We start from the raw sequence: 22,333 nt of genomic DNA, 5'->3' as shown, positions 1-22,333 counted from the left end.
TGGCCTGAAGGGAGTTGGGTAAAAAAGCAGTTAGGTATTGTATATTGTGCTAGAGGCACACAACACCCACTAACTCCTGCAGATGCCTTTATTATAGAACACCAGAGATGAAGGGGTATATACAGATGTATATTGTGCTGTGCTGGAGGCACACACAACTTCCAATAACTCCTGCAGATGGCAAGTGGGCTCAAATAGAGAACAGCTATGTAGGTGGATATAGCGGTATGTACTGGGTACAGAGCACGCAGACAGCACGCACTATCTCCTAACACTACTGACTGCCAGCTCTATTATAAAAGATAGATCACTATATAGGTGAGGTGAATATAGCGGTGTATACTGCGGTCAGTGCACGCAGACAACAACCACTACACAACAGCAAGATCGAAAATCGTCCGAAAACGATCTGTGTGTACTGTGTTGAAGGTACACAGAACACCCACTAACTCCTCCAGATGCCTTTATTATAGAACACCAGAGATAAAGGGGTATATACAGATGTATACTGTGCTGTGCTGGAGGCACACACAACTTCCAATAACTCCTGCAGATGGCAAGTGGGCTAAAATAGAGAACAGCTATGTAGGTGGATATAGCGGTATGTACTGGGTACAGAGCACGCAGACAGCACGCACTATCTCCTAACACTACTGACTGCAAGCTCTATTATAAAAGATAGATCACTAGCTATATAGGTGAGGTGAATATAGCGGTGTATACTGCGGTCAGGGCACGCAGACAATAACCACTACACAACAGCAAGATCGAAAATCGGCCGAAAACGATCGGTGTGTACTGTGTTGAAGGTACACAGAACACCCACTGCTTCAGACGCCAACACACTACACAAGGCCGCCGCGCTGGCGGCCTTATATAGTGTGGGGCGTGCACTACACAGCCTGAGCTATGATTGGCCACAGGCATCCTGCCTGTGGCCAATCATGGCTCTCCTCGCTGCTGGCGCTGCGATTGGCCAAGCATGCGGCGTCACAGTGCATGCTTGGCCAATCATGAGCCAGCAATGCACTGCGCCATCGCAGTGCATTGTGGGCCGTGAGCGCCACACGAATTTGGCGCGAACGGACCAAAATGTTCGGACTTCGCCAAACGGACGAACAGCCAATGTTTGAGTCGAACGTATGTTCGACTCGAACACGAAGCTCATCCCTAATAGTGAGTGAGATATGCACCGTTCCTTAAACCTTCAGTGCTTTAGGTGCACCCCTTGTTTCCCCCAGCCTCTCACCTCTAATACAGGTCCCTAAGGACCGGATCACGCTTGAGGGGTGGTGGGTAAACAATCTTCCACCTCTTATACAAACAACCTCTGGACCATCAGTTGTCACCTCCAATATCTGCACTCCGGTGTCATATACAAGAGAGTAAGGGGGGTCTCCAATGAGTAGTACAGTTAATTCGCTTTATTGATAAAAATATCCACACTTACATTAAAAGTAGAGATTCACAAACATAAACAGCGATACTTCTGGTCTCGGCCGCGGCCGGAAGTGACGAACGACACCTCAACTCCTCCCTGACGCGTTGCGTCACATACCACGTGACTTTCTCAAATGACTGTCTGCATGGTGTCACAGGCCACCCTCCCGGCTATGGAATGTAGAACACAGAAGGAAAAGCAGAGCACATGTGTGTGTATTACCCTGCTTCCCCGAAAATAAGACCTACCCTGAAAATAAGACCTACAAGGACTTTAACTAGGGCTTATTTGGGGGAGAGGGCTTATATTGCAGCCATCACTGACAATCATGCTAGGTCTTGTTTTTGGGGAAACAGGGTATCTGTACATTTAACCGTTTAGCTGGAGTTCTGCTTTATATTTTATATTCATTTTCAAGCATTGAATATTTTGTTTCTCTCGTCCCCCCAGGTCACCATATTCTTTTCAGATGTCGTTGGCTTCACTTCCATATCGGCCTCGTGCACCCCTCTGCAGGTGGTAGAAATGTTGAATAATCTGTATGTCTGTTTTGACACCAGGATCGAATCATTCAATGTCTATAAGGTGCGCCTTAGCCTACAGCTGTCCTAATATACCTTGTATAGGGAAACTGCTTTAAGGAAAAGGTACTTGCAGTTAAAGTCGCTAAGATGCTATATGTACCAAAGCTGTAATTCTCAACCACTGGTTGTGGTCTCCTATCTACTGGGCCTCCAGCCAGCTGCAGATGCTTTAACCTCCCACAGTGCCTCCCAGCTCACTTAGTACCCCCAAGCTCGCATAGTGGTCCACAGTGCTACAAAGTCCTCTGTCAGCCCTCAGCCTCCACAGTGCCCCCCCAACCTCCCACAGTGCCGCCCAGCCTCCGATAGCACCCTCCAACCTCTCATAGTGGCCCACAGTGTCCCCAGGTTCTCAGAGAGCCTTCAGACTTCACAGTGCTCCCCAACCCTCCATTGTACCCCCTGCCTCCATCAGTGTCCCACATTGTCTCCAAACTTCTCACAGTGCTCCCCCTCAACCCAAGAAACCTCATCTCTAAAAGGGCCACCAAGTCAACTGCGGTTCTCCAATTGACTCCACTACCCTTGCCACAATCCGCTCCCCCCCCCCCCCCCTTCCGTTTTACCATAGGGCATGGAAGGTTTTGGAAAATTTACAGGGCCCTGGTCTCGAAAAAGCAGAAGAGACACTGCACTAAAATGTACCTGTGCTCAAGTAAAGATCAGATCCTTAAAATGTTTGCAGGAATTACATGAATACATGAAAGGATAACTTGTGATCTCTTCAGAAGCTATTAAAACTAGGGGGCGCTCTGTGGCTGAAATAACGACTGCCTTTTGGGAGTTAGGCCGCGTACACACGCGGGGACTGTTCGCCCAACTTTGTCCGTCAAACAGTTTCAGCAAACAGTCCGCTCCAAATTAGCATGGACGGACATGGCCACACACGACGAACGAACAGTTTGCTGAAACCGTGCGCGATGACGTGAACGGCACGTACGACGGGACGAAAAATACGACGTCCTATACACTGCATTATAACTTTCGGCATGTAAATCCTTTCTGAGCATGCGCGGAACTTAGTTTGACGAACAAGCCTACACACGAGGGGACTGTTCGCTGAAACAAAGTTTCAGCGGACAGTTTTTCGGAATTTCCGAAAAACCTTGTTCAGCGGACTGTTCGCTGAAACTGTCCGCTGAAAGCCCACACACGAGCGGACTGTCCGCCGAAACACTGTTCAGCGGACAAAGTTGGCCAAACAGTCCCCGCGTGTGTACGCGGCCTTAGCGATTTGCTTCATACTCTATAGTCACTTTAACCTTGCCTTTATCAATTCAGTGTGACAAGCCCTCTTACTGACCAATAGCAAGCTAACAGGAGTTAATATTTTTGTTTTAATTTTGGGGTTGCAGGGGGTTCTGAAGAGAATTTAACCACTTGTCTACCAAGGTACATTTATAAACATCATGGTAGACAAATGTGAGCTTGGTACTGACTTCGGTTCAACGCCCCTCCTTAATCCCTTCTGTAACTAATGACCCCCCCCCCCCGCCCCCGCCCCATGTTTGAATAGCTGCATTGCAGGACAGGGGAGACATTGAGTGTCTAATAGATCCCCAATGTATCCATAGAGAGTACCTGACATCTACTCATGCTTTCACATAAGAGGCTTGTTAGCAATCTTGTAATAGCAATAAAGTTAAAAATAAAAATGGTAAATAATAAATAAACAAAATAAATATAGTTCAAAAAATGTTAAAAGTGCCCCAGTCACCCCTGCACACACCCCATATAAAAAGCACAACATAGGGTGAGCATTTTTATATAAACATCAATTGCGCCACACATGTCGGAGTCTATGGAGAATTTCAGACACCATCGTCTTTTGCGATTCCACAAACGTGCGCAATTTTAAGGCTTGACATGTTTGGTATCTATTTACTTGACCCATCTTTGAGATTTCACCAAAAACACTACAATTAATTTTAGTGTATATTTTTCTTAAAAAATTAGTCTGGTAAATAACTGCGCAAATATTATGCGACATAGAAAATTGCAACTACCACTATTTTATTCTTCAGGGACTCTGATTTGAGAAAAAATATATTTTTTGTCGGGTTTACAGTTATTTCTATTTTAAAAAAAGCTTATTTTATCATGTGCAAAAAATGTTAAAATTGCTTTGGTAGGGAATTGCTAAAAGCAGTCCTATGGTAGACTTACTACAAAGTTACACTATACAGTCTGATCACTGGGAGAGACTGTGGAATTGTTCCCTCCTGCCTGCAGCAGACTGATGACATCATCTGAGCCTGGGCAAAGTCACTGGGCTGGAGCTCAGGTATGGTGTTTAAATTATAAAAGGTGGAGCACTTCTGAAAAATATTTCTATTGTTGTATATTGGGACATGTTAGGAATTTCTGCAGACTTCAAAAGTTAATGAAAGGCCCAATTTTTAGCTGAATACCGATTGGCTGTAAGCTTCTTTCACAGTTTAATGGTGATTTATTATGTGGCCAGTTCAGATGTAATGAAAGCTCAGTGGAACCATCTATATTCTCTATTCCTGGCACAGGTAGAAACAATCGGCGATGCATATATGGTGGTCAGCGGTCTGCCGGAGAGGAGTAATGACAAGCACGCAGATGAAATAGCTAAGATGTCCTTGGACTTGGTGGCTGCCGTTCGGCAAGTTATCATCCCGCACATGCCAAACGAGAGACTGCAGCTGAGAGCTGGAATCCACACCGGTATGTGTGATGGCTATAACAAATGGAGCCGAGCTGTGCTGTGCCAGCCAGGAATTATAGAAGTGAGACGTGTACAGGGGGACACAGCCAGGGGAGAACCGCCAAATACACCCGTGTGTCCTAACCACACATCATTAATCTGCTGCCTTCTGAAAAACTTGTCTGTACTGATCAACATTCACAAGATTACAGGAAAGCTGAGAGAATTCCTCTGGAAAATACCTGTGCTGTACCTGGCTATCATGCTGATCTAATGGCTGCAGGTTTTTTTTTCTGATCTGCCAATGCAGAATAATTAGGAATGTTAGAAATTTTGACTTTCAAATTTTAATACTGATTCTGAGTGAGAAACTCGTTACACGTTTTATAGCCAGGGGCAGCCAGGCAACTAGCAGTTTCCAAAATGGGATCAGCAATGGCATTCTCTGTATTTCTTACAGCACTGGTTTAATTTAATTTATTGTCTTTCTTTTTACTCCTTTCCTGTCATTTTTTATTTTCTTTCCTTCCATTTATTTTCCATTTCTTTCCTTCCCCCTTTACGTTTCCTTTTCTTTCCTTCCCTTTCCTTTTTTGCTTGTCTTCCTTTTCCTTTTTTATTATTCCTTTTCTTTCCTTTTCCTCTTTCCTTTCCTTTTCCCCTTTCCTTTTTTCTTTCCTTTCTTTTTCCCTTTTCCTTTCATTTTTTTTCTTTTCATTCCTGTTCCCCTTTCCTTTAATTTTTTCTTTTCTTTCCTTCCATTTATTTTCCCTTTCTTTACTTCCCCCTTTTCGATTCCTTTCCTTTTTTTGCTTTTCTTCATTTTCCTTTTTTATTTTTAATTTCCTTTGCTTTCCTTTCCTTTTCCCCTTTCCTTTCCTTTTCCCTTTTTCTTTCCTTTTCCCCTTTCCTTTCCCCCTTTCCTTTCCCCCTTTTCCCCTTTCCTTTCCTTCCCATTTTTCCATTTGCTTTCCTTTTTTTCTTTTCTTTTTTCTTTTCTTTCCTTTTCCCCTTTCCTTATTTTTTTTTCTTTTCTTTTCCTCCTTTTCCTTTTTTATTTTTCATTTCCTTTGCTTTCCTTTCCCCATTCCTTCCCCTTTCCCCTTTCCTTTCCTTTTGCCCTTTCTGTTCCTTTTCCCTTTTCCTTTCCTTTCCTTTCATTTTCCCCTTTCCTTTCATTTTTTTTCCTTTCTTTCCTTTTCTCCTTTCTTTTCAGTTTCCTTTTCTTTCCTTCCCTTTCCTTTTTGCTTTTCTTCCTTTTCCTTTTTTATTTTTACTTTCCTTTTTTAGCTTTACTTTCCTTTTCCTTTGCTTTCTTCCCTTTCCTTTGTTTGCTTTTCTTTAATTGTTTCCATTTTCTTTCCCTTTCCACGTTCTTTTCCTTTTTTTTTGTTTTTTTTTCCCATTCCTTTCCTTAAATTTTGTGCTTTTCTTTCCCCTTTCCTTTCCATTTCTTTCTCTTTCCTTTCCTTTTTCTCTTTCCTTTTGTTTTTTGTTTTTCCTTTCCTTTCCTTTCCTTTGTTTTTATGCTTTTCTTTCCTCTTTCCTTTTTTGCTTTTCTTTCCTCTTTCCTTTCATTTTTCTCTTTCGTTTGCTTTTTTCGTTTTCTTTTTCCATTCCTTTCCTTACATTTTGTGCTTTTCTTTCCCCTTTCCTTGTCTTTCCCTTTTCTCTTTCCATTCCTTTCCTTTCCTTTGTGCTTTTCTTTCCTTTACCCCTTTCCTTTTTCCCTTTCCTTTCAATTCCATTTCCCTCTCTTTAATTGTTTCTTTCCTCTTTTATTTTCTTTTCCTTTCCTTATTCCTCTCCTTTCCTTTCTCTTTCCTTTCTTTTTAATTTTCTTTCCTTTTTTTTTTTCCTTTTTTCCTCTTTTCGCTTTCCTTTCTCTATTAATTTCTTCTTCCCTTTTCTCTCTACTGTCTCTTCTCTCTGGATCGCTCGCTCTAAATCTCCCTGCTCTCTGGCTCTCTTTTTGTCTCTTTCTCTCAGTTCCCCTCTCTTCTCTCTCTCTCACACTCTACTTTTTTAACCTCTTTCTTCCTCTCTGCATATAAAATTAGCTTTTAAATTTAATCATATATAAAAACTCTTTCCATGAATCTCCTTCCAGGAGCCTTTGCAGCTCTCAGAGATTTATTAATAGGAATTTTTGTTCCCCTGAACGGTTTCTCGATCATCCTCTTGGCAGGCGAGGTGGCATTGGCTGTTATACGATACCTGTTTGGATTTATAATATATCCATCTTCTGGATCCTGTTTGTGCCGGTAATATCTTGCTGACGTTGCAGGCTATCATTGTTCCCAGCCAGTTTACGCAGCCTGTCCTGCACATCGGCTATGGATCTAGTACTTTATTTGGCATGTGCCCCTTTTCTTAGTTATAAACAATAATGTCTTTCTCTTCAATCTTTATATTTCAAGAACTCACAGCAAAATTCCACATATTCCGATCTTATTGTGAGTTATAACATTTGGTAATTTTTGCTAAAGTGTATGTAAATCCTAACAATGAACTCAAAAAGTGCAACAAAATACCTGTTGATTCCACCAGAAATCCAGTGAGCTGATAACATTCGGTGCCCCCTGCAGCCCTTCCTATTTCGCTTTGTTGACTACAGAACACCTCCCTCTTATGTTATAGAGATGAGAAGAGGGGAAGAGTCTCTATTGCCTAGTCTTACAGTGAGGGAAAAATAGTATTTGATCCCCTGTTGATTTTGTATGGTTTCCCACTGACAAAGAAATAATCAGTCTATCATTTTAATGGTAGGTTTATTTTAACAGTGAGAGGCGGAATAACAACAAAAATATCCCGAAAAACGCATTTCAAAAAAGTTATAAATTGATTTGCATTTTAATGAGTGAAATAAATATTTGACCCCTTCGCAAAACATGACTTAGTACTTGGTGGCAAAACCCTTGTTGGCCGTCACAGAGGTCAGACGTTTCTTGTAGTTGGCTACCAGGTTTGCACACATCTCAGGAGGGATTTTGTACCACTCCTCTTTGCAGATCCTCCCCAAGTCATTAAGGTTTTGAGGCTGATGTTTGGTAACTCGAACCTTCAGCTCCCTTTCACATATTTTCTATGGGATTAAGGTATGGAGACCGTGTTGCGTATGAAAATAAATCAAATTCTACTTTAAAAAAAAAAAGGTATGGAGACCGGCTAGGCCACTCCAGAACCTTAATGGGCTTCTTCTTGATCCACTCCTTTATTGCCTTGGCCGTGTGTTTTGAGTCAATGTCATGCTGGAATACCCATCCATGACCCATTTACAATACCCTGGCTGAGGGAAGGAGGTTCTCACCCAAGATTTGATGGTACATGGCCCCGTCCATCTTCCCCTTTATGCAGTGAACTTGTCTTATCCCCTTAGCAGAAAAATACCCCCAAAGCATGTTTCCACCTCCATATTTGACGGTGGCGATGGTGTTCTTGGGATCATAGGCAGCATTCCTCCTCATCCAAACACAGCAAGCTGAGTTGATGCCAAGGAGCTTGATTTTGGTCTCATTTGACCACAACACTTTCACCCAGTTCTCCTCTGAATCATTCAGAAGTTCATTAGCAAACTTCAGACTAGCCTGTACATGTGCTTTCTTGAGCAGGGGGATCTTGTGGGCGCTGCAGGATTTCAGTCCTTCATGGCATCGTGTGTTACCAATAGTTTTCTTGGTGACTATGGTCCCAGCTGCCTTGAGATCCTTGGCAGGTTCTCCCGTGTAGTTCTGGGCTGATTCCTCATCGTTGTCATTATCTTTGAAACTCCACGAGGTGAGATCTTGCATGGAGCCCCAGACCGAGGGAGATTGACAGTTATTTTGTGTTTCTTTCATGTGTGATTAATTGCACCAACTGTTGTCACCCTCTCACCAAGCTGCTTGGCGATGGTCTTGTAGCCCATTCCAGCCTGGTGTAGGTCTACAATCATATCCCTGACATCCTTGGATAGCTCTTTGGTCTTGGCCATGGTGGAGAGATTGGAATCCGATTGATTGATTGCTTCTATGGACAGGTGTCTTTTATACAGGTAACAAACTGAGATTAGGAGGACTCCCTTTAAAAGAGTGCTCCTAATCTCAGCTTGTTGCCTGTATAGAAGACACCTGGGAGCCAGAAATCTTGCTGATTGGTAGGGGATCAAATAATTATTTCACTCATTAAAATGCAAATCAATTTATAACTTTTTTGAAATGTGTTTTTCTGGATATTTTTGTTGTTATTCTATCTCTCACTGTTAAAATGAACCTATCATTAAAATTATATACTGATCATTTTTTTGTCAATGGTCAAACATACAAAACCAGCAGGGGATCAAATACTTTGTCCCCTCACTGTAGGCCCCTCTACTCAGGTGCCCTTCCCCCGGCTCCCCCCACTGTCTTGAAAGGAGTAATCCTCTTATTTTTGATGGATATGATGGAACGAGACATCTGTTTCAGGAAGGCTTTACCGTGCTACACTCTGATTAAAGATATATAAATACGTTGCAGGTATGTGGAAACATTTTATATAAAATAAACTCTTTTAAGAAATAATACTATATCGAACCTTGGTCGCCACATACAGCCAGCGTTATAGGAAGAAGATATAATGGAGAACTATGGTCATCATTATATACAGCATTCTTATGTATTGTATATTTTAGATTTAGCAATGAAAAGTGATGACAATGTGCTGCTGTTTTCAGGGCCCTGCGTGGCCGGCGTCGTTGGGCATAAGATGCCACGCTACTGCCTGTTTGGAGACACCGTGAACACCGCTTCTCGGATGGAGTCTACCAGCCTACGTACGTGTTTGAATAAGCCAATAACTCCTGTGCAGGAAGCTTCAGGCAGAAGCTGCCAGTAGGGATGAGCAAAATTGCCAATATTTTGTAAAAATTGTGAGATTTTAGGGAAGTTTCTAATTTTTGACAAAATTAATTGGAGACACTGGGAAGACAAAATTAAAAGAGAAGAAAAGAGAAAAAAAATTAACCTAGATATCTGCAGCAGCAGTCTGATGCTGCTGTTGTTCCCCACTGGTTCTACGCCAGGAACTGAGTGATCAAAGACCACTGATTGCTCAGTTCTTGGGTCCGCTCTGAGCACAGAGCAGTGACTGCACTCACTGGAGTGCTGGACTGTGGAGGGGGCAGGAGCAGCTGGTTCAGGCTCTTAGCAGCGCACTAAGAGGCCAAGCCAGCTGTTGGTCAGGCATCTGGGCAGATCCAGACACTATTGTCAGGAGCCCTGCAGAGCCTGGACCGGCTCTATTATGTCAGCTGATAGTGGACGTTAGCCTGCTGTCAGCTAAATCTGGGTCACAGGAGTGTAGAACTAAGTGCACTCCATTGAACCACAGGAGAAGTATGATCAAAGGAGATTTGACCATACTTCTTTTTTACGTTTTTTTTTGTTTTGGTATATAGCGGTACGATGGGGTTTAAAGAGGAAGTAAACCCTGATGCGTTTACTTCCTCTTTGTCTCCCTGCAAAGGTAAAGCATAATGGGCTACTATGCATCGTAGTACCCCATTATGCATCACTTACCTGACATGGGAGCCAGCGATGTCACCGCTGTCCCCTGTAGTCTGGAGCGTCCATCTTCTTCTGGGTATCGGTGCTCCGGCCACTCACAGCGTCAGAGCAGTGATGACGTCACTCCCGCGTATGCGCACGGGGGCCGCCACTAACGGCATATCGCCGCTAGCAGCGGCATGCTGCTAACGGCGATAGTGTGCCTGCGTGCCGCTGTCTTTTAGTAAATATCTCCTAAACCGTGTAGTTTTAGGAGATATTTCTTGGACCTACAGGTAAGCCTTAATCTTTTGTAAGGGTTTACAACCACTTTAAGTGTTAGAGAAGCCTATTTTCACCTATCCTTGACCTATCCTTGTGCCAAAAAACAGCCACCATCAGCTGTATTATTTTTATTTGTTTTATTCTTTCTATGAAAAAAACAATAAACGGTGAAAAAACAAAACAATGAAAGGACAGTACATAAATAAACGATCAATTAAACTAAATATAGGTAAAAACAATACAAAAAACACAAAGAGCTGATTTACACTAAAGCGGTGTGGTGACACACATAACATGCATTACTGCGTCGTGGTGCCATTCATTTTGAATGGAAAACCAACACACGAAGGAAAATGCACCTGCGTTGTAGCACACAGACAATAGTGAGTTGTTACAATAAATGCGGTCAAGTCTGATTTTTGGTGCGTTGGCAGCTCTTACATTCCAATGGACTCCCTTAACCCAATGCACTCAATAAAACGCATATTAACGCAGCACAGAAAAGTTGATGGGCTCACAATGAAAAACAACTAAACCAAACACCCCCAAAATCCTCCAATTTTTTTTAAGCAGATTTAGCCAGAGCGAAATTGGAAGTTTTTAGTTCATTCAAATTTTGCAAAGTCGAAAATCAGTAATTTCATGGCAAAATCCATTCTACTCTGCTCATCCCTAGCTGTCCTCGCCTGTTCACTAGTTCCAGGGTTCCGTGGTTACCTGCACTGAAGTGTCAGCTTCACTGCCTGGACCTAGTATACAACGTGTCGCCTAAATTTCAGGCTGATGGCAGCTACCATCTGAGGCTTCTCACACAAGTATTTGTTTCGTGTTTTTCTTAGAGACACAAAGGTGTCTTTTTGATGCCTAGATAACTATGTAACGATGTAACAATTAATTGGGATTGTTTTTAGTTAATAATTATTCCGCTCTACAGCACAGAAAATCCACATCAGCTCTGCTACCTACCAGGAACTCATCATTGATAACGCCTACGAGATCGAGCCTCGGGGAGAGATTGAAGTGAAGGTGATGCATTCTATAATATATTCCACAATGCGCCCATCGCTTCCCTTTGATTTCGACAAGAAAAAGTATTTTACAGTATACCTAAGGCCTCATGCACACGAGACGCAGTTAAACGCGCGTTCAGATGCAGTTGGACAGTTTTTTCAACTGCACCTGAACTCATTCAATGTTATCCTATGTGTCCATGCACACAGTCTCGTTTTTTTCCGTTTATATGCAGTTGCGTTTAATCTCGTTTTTCCAGAAGCAAAAAAATGCGTTCAGAAACAAAAATTTCTGCGTTTTAGACGCAAAACGCGGCTAAACGCGGCACCCGCGTTTAGCCTCGTTTGCGTTTATATGCATTTTTAAAGGTGACCTTTTTTTTTACATTAAAAATCTCAAAAATGATTGCAAATGATGAAAAACCATTAGAAAAATATTTTAAACAATTGCAATTGCAAGTGGACAATCCACAACTTGTGGCAAGTGACGTGGCAAGTGGACATTCCACAACTTGTGGCAAGTGACATGGCAGGTGGCAAGTGATGTGGCAAGTGGACAATCCACAACTTGTGGCAAGTGACGTGGCAGGTGAAGTGGCAAGTGACGTGGAAAGTGGACAATCCACAACTTGTGGCAGGTGACGTGGCAAGTGACCTGGCAGGTGACGCGGCAAGTGACTTGGCAGGTGACGTGGCAAGTGGAAAATCAACAACTTGTGGCAGGTGACTGGCATGTGACGTGGCAAGTGGACAATCCATAACTTGTGGCAGGTGACGTGGCAAGTGACGTGGCAAGTGGACAATCCACTTGTGGCAGGGGATGTGGCAAGTGACGTGGCAAGTGGACAATCCACTTGTGGCAGGTGATGTGGCAAGTGACGTGGCGAGTGGACAATCCACAACTTGTGTCAGGTGACGTGGCAAGTGGACAATCCACAACTTGTGGCAGGTGATGGGGCAAGTGATGTGGCAAGTGGACAATCCACTTGTGGCAGGGGATGTGGCAAGTGACGTGGCGAGTGGACAATCCACAACTGTGTCAGGTGACGTGGCAAGTGGACAATCCACAACTTGTGGCAGGTGATGTGGCAAGTGATGTGGCAAGTGGACAATCCACTTGTGGCAGGTGACGTGGCAGGGGACGTGGCAAGGGACGTGGCAAGTGGACAATCCACAACTTGTGGCAGGTGATGTGGCAGGTGACGTGGAAAGTGGTGTGGCAAGTGGACAATCCACAACTTGTGGCAGGTGATGTGGCTGGTGACGTGGTAAGTGGGCAATCCACAACTTGTGGCAGATGGCATGGCAGGTGACATGGAAAGTGGACAATCCACATCTTGTGGCAAGTGACGTGGCAGGTGATGTGGCAAGTGACGTGGCAAGTGGACAATTCACAACTTGTGGCAGGTGACGTGGCAGGTGATGTGGCAAGTGATGTGGCAGGTGATGTGACAAGTGGACAATCCACATCTTGTGGCAAGTGACGTGGCAGCTGACGTGGCAAGTGACGTGGCAGGTGACGTGGCAAGTGACATGGCAAGTGGACAATCCACATCTCGTGGCAAGTGACGTGGCAGGTGATGTGGCAAGTGACGTGGCAAGTGGACAATCCACAACTTGTGGCAGGTGACGTGGCAGGTGATGTGGCAAGTGACGTGGCAGCTGACGTGGCAAGTGACGTGGCAAGTGGACAATCCAAAACTTGTGGCAGGTGACGTGGCAAGTGACGTGGCAGGTGACGTGGCAAGTGATGTGGCAAGTGGACAATCCACAGCTTGTGGCAAGTGACGTGGCAAGTGGACAATCCACAACTTGTGGCAGGTGACGTGGCAGGTGACGTGGCAAGTGAACAATCCACAACTTGTGGCAGGTGACGTGGCAAGTGACGTGGCAGGTGATGTGGCAAGTGACGCGGCAAGTAGACAATCCACAACTTGTGGCAGGTGATGTGGCAAGTGACGTGGCAGGTGATGTGGCAAGTCACGTGGCAAGTGGACAATCCACAACTTGTGGCAGGTGATGTGGCTGGTGACGTGGCAAGTGGACAATCCACAGCTTGTGGCAGGTGGCATGGCAGATGACGTGGAAAGTGGACAATCCACATCTCGTGGCAAGTGACGTGGCAGCTGACGTGGCAAGTGACGTGGCAAGTGGACAATCCAAAACTTGTGGCAGGTGACGTGGCAAGTGACGTGGCAGGTGACGTGGCAAGTGATGTGGCAAGTGGACAATCCACAGCTTGTGGCAAGTGACGTGGCAAGTGGACAATCCACAACTTGTGGCAGGTGACGTGGCAGGTGACGTGGCAAGTGAACAATCCACAACTTGTGGCAGGTGACGTGGCAAGTGACGTGGCAGGTGATGTGGCAAGTGACGCAGCAAGTAGACAATCCACAACTTGTGGCAGGTGATGTGGCAAGTGACGTGGCAGGTGATGTGGCAAGTCACGTGGCAAGTGAACAATCCACAACTTGTGGCAGGTGATGTGGCTGGTGACGTGGCAAGTGGACAATCCACAGCTTGTGGCAGGTGGCATGGCAGATGACGTGGAAAGTGGACAATCCACATCTCGTGGCAAGTGACGTGGCAGGTGATGTGGCAAGTGACGTGGCAAGGGGACAATCCACAATTTGTGGCAGGTGACGTGGCAGGTGATGTGGCAAGTGGACAATCCCCAACTTGTGGCAAGTGACGTGGCAAGTGGACAATCCACAACTTGTGGCAGGTGCCGTGGCAAGTGACACGGCAAATGCAAGTGTACAACTGCTCTCTATGCTGCTCACTCTGATCAAAATAGCAGAAATAGTTTAAAAAAATGCTTTGAGAGCTTGGGGAGGGTCTACATGATGTTATCTTTATAAACGCGTTTAAACGCAAACGCGTCTAAACGCGTCTAAACGCGGCATGCGAACGCGGCAAAACGCGCGTTTCAGCTTTTTTTTAACAGAGGTTTCATCTGCGTCTCGTGTGCATGAGGCCTAAGTGTCCACAAATATGTACAAACAAAACTATACTAATAAAACCAAGATAAAAAAAACAAAAAAACAAAAACACAGCAGTTAAAAAAAACTCTTAAAGTGGAGGGCCACCCTAAAAATAAAAATAGCATTAATATTCTTTAAAAAAATGTGAAAAAATTTTTGGGGACATTTTTTTTTACTTACCAGAAACCCTTGTTGCTAGGCAGTCTTCCTAATCTGCCTCTTCCTATTCTGCTGCGCTTCCTCCTCTTCGGCGAGCGGCCCCGTTGCCTTCTGGGACATGTGTGTGTCCCAGAACATAACGGGGCCATTCACAAAGCGCAGAGCGACTCTCGCAATGCGCAGTAGGAAACGGCCAGTGAAACCGCAAGGCTCCACTGCCTGTTTCCCTTAGTGAGGATGGCGGTGCCCAGACACGATACAAGGGACGTATCGGCCTCGGGGGGGGGGAGGGGTGACATCGCGGGCGCCCTGGACAGGTAAGTGTCCATAGCTGCTGACTTTTACATTTTTCTTTTAAGGTTGGAACACCCTTTAACCTGTTTCCACTGGCTTTATGTATATAAGCCGTGCCCCGGCCTTAAAAGAGAAGTGCGGGAAGAAAAAAAACAAACAAACATACATACTAAGCTAGATGGCTACTCAGACTGATAATCCCTGAGTTCTCAGGTCTGCTCTGAGCACAAAGTGGTGACCTTTAGTGACTGCTTTCTGCTCCACCCCTCCAGTCCTCACTGGAGTGCCGGGCTGTGGAGGAGCGGAAGCAGTGAGGCTGAGCCAGCTGCTAATCAGGCATCTGGGCAGATCCTAGGGTTGCCACCTGTCCAGGATTCACCCGGACAGTTCAAGTTTTGAATCATGTGTCCGGGTTTCACTCCACCTGAAACCCGGACACATTATTCAGACTATGCCGTGGCCCCCGAAGTAATCGAGATAGTCAAAAAAAAATCTCTTGCCACTGCGGGCAGCTGTTTGGGGGCCTTTTTGGCATCACTGAAGGGTGGGGTGATGATGTCAGAAAGAGCAATTTGGCCACATCCACTGGCATGCTCTGTGCACTACATTATTTCTCCCCTTGGGGCACCCAAATGTGTCCCAGGTCTTTTATAATCCTATAGTGTTTACTGCACAAAAAAAAAATTGCCCTGTGCTGCAAAAGTGTTTGGGTTTGGCTTGATGAAAAGCAACCCTAGCAGATCCCAACATTATTGTAGGGATCCCTGCAGAGCCTGAACCAGCTTTGTAGCACAGGAGTGCAGAACTTCTCCTTTAACACCGAGCCAATGCACATATGCATCCCTGGGGAACTGCTCTTCTGTGCTGAGAGTGAGCTCACTGTGCACTCCCAATACAGTGCTTAAGTAAGCCGACTGGGGCTGGGGGGTTGCATACAGGGTTTATTTCAATTGGTAACAGAAGTTTGGAGAGCAGTAAGTCTACACTGCTAGAACAGCTAAGTACATGCTTCTTCCTGAACAGAGGGAGGTCTGTGACTAGCAACAACAAACAGCCTCCCTAATGGAGCCCCCTTCTACATGGAGCCTCCTGGGCTATTGGTATGTCACTGCTTCCGTGGCAGTCACCGTTGGCTTTCCCTGTAGGGAACTCACTCGCCAGGTTTGATTGAGCTCTTATTACTAAGAAAGGTCAGAGCTTGCTTGCTTATTCATTTCCAGATGTTCCTTTTTACGAATGTTCCATATCAGGTCCGTTTTTTTTACTTCAGCATCTCATTAGTCAATATAGCATAAAATAGGAAGAAGGAAGGAGAGATTGCACAGCGTAAAACCACATAAAAGTTTATTCATAAAACCAGTAAAGTCGCTGACTTTTGTGTGAAATGCGCCTGTTTGCCAAGCTCTCCTGATCCGCAGAGAGCAGGCATACACCACGACTGATAGAGTGCTGATGTCACAAACCTCTGCTCACTCTACAGCTTTTGTCACCAAATGATTACTAGGAGAAGATATATAAAACATAATGCCATCTGCAGATTGTGATTCCCAGTCTGAACTGGTCACCAAACAAAGGGAATAGGCTCCATTCACCTAAAAGTGATATTTTAGTTATAGGTGTCGCCAGAACAGAAAGTGGGATGAACAACAGGACAGTAATAAAAAATTAAAAAATTAAAATAAAATAAAATAAAAAAAACTGCAGAGCTATTTGTCCTGTGAAACTGCATTTACATTTTTCATGTGCAAATTCTGAAAAAGCGAATGTTACTAGGCTATTTTCTGTGCAGATCAAATGTTCTTCATTCATAAGAATTATGTGAATCAAGAAAATACCACATTATGACTTGACCACTAGATGGAGCTTTGCAATAAATACCTTCACTATATTCCCAAAAGTACTAGGACACCTGTCTTTACACGCACATGAACTTTATTGGCATCCCAGTCTTAGGGTTCAATATTGAGTTGGCCCACCCTTTGCAGCTATAACAGCTTTAACTCTTCTGGGAAGGCTGTCCACAAGGTTTAGGAGAGTGTCTATGGGAATGTTTGACCATTCTTCCAGAAGCGTATTTGTGAGGTCAGCCACTGATGTTGAATGAGAAGGCCTGGCTCGCAGTCTCCACTCTAATTCATCCAGGTGTTCTATCGGGTTAAGGTCAGGAGGTCAGGATTCTGTGCAGGCCAGTGAAGTTCCTCCACCCCAAACTCACTCATCCATGTCTTTATGGACCTTGCTTTGTGCACTGGTCCAAATCATTTGATGGAGGGGGGATTATGGTGTGGGGTTGTTTTTCAAGGGTTGGGCTTGAATCCTTAGTTCCAATGAATGGAACTCTTAAGGCGTCAGCATACCAAGACATTTCAATATTGAACCCTATAGACTAATGCCCTGTACACAACGTCAGAATTTCCTTCGGAAAATGTGCAATCTGATCGTGTTGTTGGAAAATCCGATTGTATATGGGCTCCATCTGACTTTTTCCGTCGGAATTTCCGACACACAAAGTTTTTCCGATCATGTGTAGACAATTCCGACGGACAAAGTGCCATGCATGCTCAGAATAAATTAAGACCACAGCTATTGGCTACTGGCCCATTTATAGTCCCGATGTACGTGTTGTCCGTCACCTCTTTCTGAACGATCGGATTTTCCGACAACTTTGTTCGACCATGTGTATGCAAGACAAGTTTGGCACAAAATCCGTTGGAAAAAATACGATGGATTTTGTTGTCGGAATGTCTGACAGTGTGTACAGGGAATTAGGCTGTGATGCCATTAAAGGTCACGTGCTTGTAAGGGCAGGCGTCCCAATACTTCTGGTAATATAGTGTACATGTAAAGTGCTGCGCAAGTTGACAGCGCTATATAAGTACTGTACCTGTGATTAATACATAATAGATATGGCATTATCTTTCCCCTGATGCCTGTGGAGTCAGGCAGGAGAGGAGTGAAGTCAAGCAGGCAAAAAATGGTGTCAGGTAGGAAAGAAGGATTTCAGGTAGGTGAGGAGTAGTATTAAGCTGGGGAAGAAATGTTTCAGGCAGGGGAAGAGTGTTTTCTGGCAGGAAAGGAGTGAAGTTGGGCAGGCAAGGAGTGGTATCAGGTAGAAAGGAAAGGTTTCAGGCAGGAGAAGAGTCATTTCAAGCAGGCGAAGAAATATGTCAACAGGGATGAAGTTTTCTTCAAGCCAAACCTGAACAATTTAGAGGCCTGGGACACCTTTGGGTGCCCTAAGGAGAGTAGTAATGTGGTGCTCATAGCATGCCGCAGAAAAATGTGGGTGTGACGTCAGGCAGGAGAGTGATGTCACACAGGTGAGGAGTGGTGTCAGGCAAGAAGGAGTCCTTTTGGGAGTGGTGTCAGGCAGGTAAAGAACATTTTCTGGCAGGTGAGGAGTGGTGTCCAGCAGGAGAAGAGTGGTCTCAGGAAGGATATGAGAGTTGTCAGGCAGGAGAGAGAGATCATGTAAAGCAGGTGAAGAGTGGTGTCAGGTACAAAGGAGAGCTTTCAGGCAGGAGAGGAGTAGTATCATGCAGGAAAGAAATGTGTCATGCAGGTGTGAAGTGGAGTCTGGCAGGAGAGCGTGGTGTCAGGCAGGGAAAGAAGAGTGTTTTCTGGCAGGAGAGGAGTGGTGTCAGGCAGGGGATGAGAGTTGTCAGGAAGGAAAGAAGTGACATCAGGCAACAATAGACATCCTCAGCAACTATAGACCCTCACACAAAAATAGCTCCTGCCAGCAGCAATATACCTTCCAGCGTAACCCTGTACCCCTTGCTATTACATACATTCAGTGCTGAAGGTGCCAGAACTGCGTCCCTACTGAAGAACAGCCCTGGGTGTCAGGCAGGAGAAGAGTGGTCTCAAGCAGGTGGATAGAAATTTTGAGCAAGGAGAATGGTATGGGCCAAAGAAGAGTGGTGCAAGGAGAACGGTGTGGGCCAAAGAAGAGTTATGTAAGGAGAATGGTATGGGCCAAAGAAGAGTGGTGTAAGGAGAATGGTATGGGCCAAAGAAGAGTGGTGTAAGGAGAATGGTATAGGCCAAAGAAGAGTGGTGTAAGGAGAATGGTATGGGCCAAAGAAGAGTGGTGTAAGGAGAATGGTATGGGCCAAAGAAGAGTGATGTAAGGAGAATGGTATGGGCCAAAGAAGAGTGGTGTAAGGAGAATGGTATGGGCCAAAGAAGAGTGGTGTAAGGAGAATGGTATGGGCCAAAGAAGAGTGATGTAAGGAGAATGGTATGGGCCAAAGAAGAGTGGTGTAAGGAGAATGGCATGGGCCAAAGAAGAGTGGTGTAAGGAGAATGGTATGGGCCAAAGAAGAGTGGTGTAAGGAGAATGGTATGGGCCAAAGAAGAGTGATATAAGGGCATGCAGGATAGGAATACTGTCAGGTAGACCGAGGAGTGGAGCCTTGAGCTGAGGGGAGGAGCTAGATTTAAAAGGAAAGTTGAGTGGGTTGGAGGGAAGATGGAAGTAGAACGGAGATACACAAGTGACATGCATAGGGTATAATAGGAGGCTTTGAAAATTGTTCTTTTTCCAAATAAAATATATTGGAACATCTCATAAACAATAAATAATAGGGCAGAAAGGCTGCTTTTTAAGATGATAAAACAATGCTGATCCCTTTTGTCACCCCTTATGTAACCTTTGTCTTGTCTTGCAGGGTAAAGGTAAGATGAAGACCTACTGGCTGCTTGGAAACAAGAACTACAGTGTGCAGAACGACAGCTTGGTCTGCCACTGGAACCCCAACATGTCCCGCAGGAAGAAGGTGGACAGCAGCTTGGGCTCTGGGCTACAGGTGGGGACTACCGGATAATACACTACATGGGCAAATGTCTGGTGTATACCTGGCCATCATACAATATACAGTAAATTGGACAACATACAACACAAACGTCCTGAGAACAATAACGCACATTTTGACATTTCTTCTAGTACTGTACAACAAATAAGCAATGATTTACAATGTATGCGCCTGCAGAGCACAACACGTGTGACAAAAATAGGATAATGCCTTTTTGTGGTATACACTATGTTACCAAAAGTATTGGGACACCTGCCTTTACACGCACATGAACTTTAATGACATCCCAGTCTTAGTCCATAGGATTCAATATTGAGTTGGCCCACCCTTTGCAGCTATAACAGCTTCAACTCTTTTGGAAAGGCTGTCCACAAGGTTTAGGAGTGTGTCCATGGGAATGTTTGACCAATCTTCCAGAAGCGCATTTGTTAGGTCAGGCACTGAAGTTGGATGAGAAGGAATGGCTCGTAGTCTCCACAATGAATGGCTTGCAGTCTCCACTCTAATTCATCCCAAAGATGTTCTTTCAGGTTGAGGTCAAGACTGTTTGCAGGCCAGTCAAGTTCCTCCACCCCAAACTCGCTTAACAAACACACTCCTAAACCTTATGGACAGCCTTCCCAGAAGAATTGAAGCTGCAAAGGGAAGAATAGCTGTTATAGCTAAAGGGTGGGCCAACTCAATATTGAACCCAACAGATTAAGACTGGGATGCCATTAAAGTTCATGTTTGTGTAAAGACAGGCATCCCAATACCTTTGGTAATGTAGTCTATCTCGTAGATGTCACAATTTGTGCACCATAAAACTAAAAACTAGAAATTCTGGATTTATCCTCTGCTATATACCCTTTCTAGCAAAATCTGTAATACAAAACAGGGATTTTTAGTTCACATAGAACTGAAAAGATTGCATATTTTCTATGTACATAGAATAGATGAATCAGTGCGCCAAGCTGTAAGTATAGCAGGACTCCTTATAAACAATGGTCATTGTGATATAATACTTATTTGTTGCAATTAGTGACTTTTTTGCGAAAGTTTTGCACATACTTTACTTGTCGGAATTTCTCACTCTGTCATGACACAAAGTGATCTTGGTAAAATATGTCTCTAATGTTTGGGTTTATTAGTGAATCCCGGGTATATGTTTTTTCTATATCTACCAGTCTTTATCCAGCAATGTTCCATCAGAAGCCAGCCGGGTGAACACACCTCGGATCCTGGAGGAGTCTGCCCTGGAAGATGGTGTCACCGCACCTCCAGGACTGTCCACAAACATGGAGGAAGCTCTGCATGATGCCAAAAAAGGGGCTATGTTGGAAAATACCAAAGTTGACCAAATCCTGACCCTGAAATTACCTAAGGCAGATCAGGAGACCTCCAGGAAAATATCTCTGGAGAAGACTATCCCTCTTCCTGGGTTTGTAGAGGAATCTGTCTGAGGTCCTTCAATCTCCAAGAGAAGAACAGAGAATACAAGTTTTATACAAGAATGTTTTTCTTTTAGACATTTAGCCTATGAAAATACTATACCGAGGCCAGACAGAAAAGTCTTTGTCAGGCAGGATAAACAGCATAAAAGGGTCACTCCACTCAAAAATAACATTTTAGTGTTTTGGTGGGTGATAAAGAGTTAAAGCTGAACTTTATTCTGCTTATATTTTGTTTTGCTTAGTTCCTCCCTCCCATAACGACAGTCTAACCACATTTTTAAATAAAATGTTTCTGTTTTATTACATTCATTTTTTTTTTTAGATCTACTGGTGCCACTACTAGTTCTCCTAGCTACTCTCTACAATACAGGAAGATTAAGGGTGGGGACTACTCCTCTCCAGAGCCCTCAATCCTGATGCAAGCAGTGGGCTGATTCTTAAGCCCCATACACACGATCGGACTTTGTACAAACTTTCCTGTAGATTTTTGTACAAAGGGCGTCGGCCGAGAACTTGTATTGCACACACGGCAGGACTTTTTCAGCCAACTTTCACCAAATCACATGCTTTTTCTACTCTTTACCGCCACCTTTGGTCAACTTCTGTATTGTTTTCTGATCTTTTGAATTGGTTCTGAGCATGCGTGTTTGTACTTTGTATAAAAGTCCTATGGTTTTCTGTACACACGATCAGACTTTGCTCCATCTGACATTTGTTGCCAGAGAGTTTGTCTGTTCGCATAGCCAACAAAAGTCTGATGAAAACCGAAAAAGTTTGTCCAATGGAGCGTACACACGGTCAGATGTTGCTCCAAAACAGCTAATTTGCATGTTTGCTGTCAAAAAGTCTGATCGTGTGTACGGGCCTTTACAAGGAATTATGCAAATAGGTGTTAAGGCCCATACACACGATCAGACTTTTTGACAACAAACATGCAAATTATCAGTTTTGGAGCAACAACCGACTGTGTGTACGCTCCATTGGACAAACTTTTTCGGTTTCCAGTGGACTTTTATTGGCTGTGCGAACGGACAAACTTTCCGGCAACAAAAGTCCAATGGAGCAAAGTTTGATCGCATGTACAGAAAACCATAGGACTTTTGTACAAAGTACAAACACGCATGCTCAGAACCAATGCAAAAGATCAG

General features: G+C 44.2%; 1 protein-coding gene across 1 annotated transcript; it reads left to right on the top strand.

Moving 5' to 3' along the window:
* The first annotated feature begins 1,889 nt into the window (after positions 1-1,889).
* LOC143934273 (atrial natriuretic peptide receptor 1-like) lies at positions 1,890-21,490 on the top strand. The gene is made up of 6 exons (XM_077457738.1): positions 1,890-2,026; positions 4,545-4,719; positions 9,393-9,491; positions 11,423-11,514; positions 19,609-19,746; positions 20,919-21,490. The coding sequence occupies exons 1-6, from the start codon at positions 1,967-1,969 to the stop codon at positions 21,192-21,194; spliced, it is 840 nt and encodes a 279-aa protein (XP_077313864.1). The 5' UTR covers positions 1,890-1,966; the 3' UTR covers positions 21,195-21,490.
* The last annotated feature ends 843 nt before the right edge of the window (positions 21,491-22,333 follow it).

The sequence above is a fragment of the Lithobates pipiens genome, unplaced genomic scaffold (assembly GCF_037356315.1).
Source record: "Lithobates pipiens isolate NorthernLeopardFrog02 unplaced genomic scaffold, aLitPip1_a1.2 Scaffold_27, whole genome shotgun sequence".
NCBI lineage: Eukaryota > Metazoa > Chordata > Amphibia > Anura > Ranidae > Lithobates > Lithobates pipiens.
This window is presented reverse-complemented; position numbering and strand designations above follow the sequence as displayed.

Excerpts from the sequence above, each read along its gene's own strand:
- LOC143934273 (XM_077457738.1), top strand. The coding sequence starts at position 1,967 with ATGTTGAATAATCTGTATGTCTGTTTTGACACCAGGATCGAATCATTC. Across the intron at positions 4,720-9,392 it reads GAGAGCTGGAATCCACACCG|GGCCCTGCGTGGCCGGCGTC; the intron begins GTATGTGTGATG and ends TGCTGTTTTCAG. Across the intron at positions 11,515-19,608 it reads GGGGAGAGATTGAAGTGAAG|GGTAAAGGTAAGATGAAGAC; the intron begins GTGATGCATTCT and ends CTTGTCTTGCAG.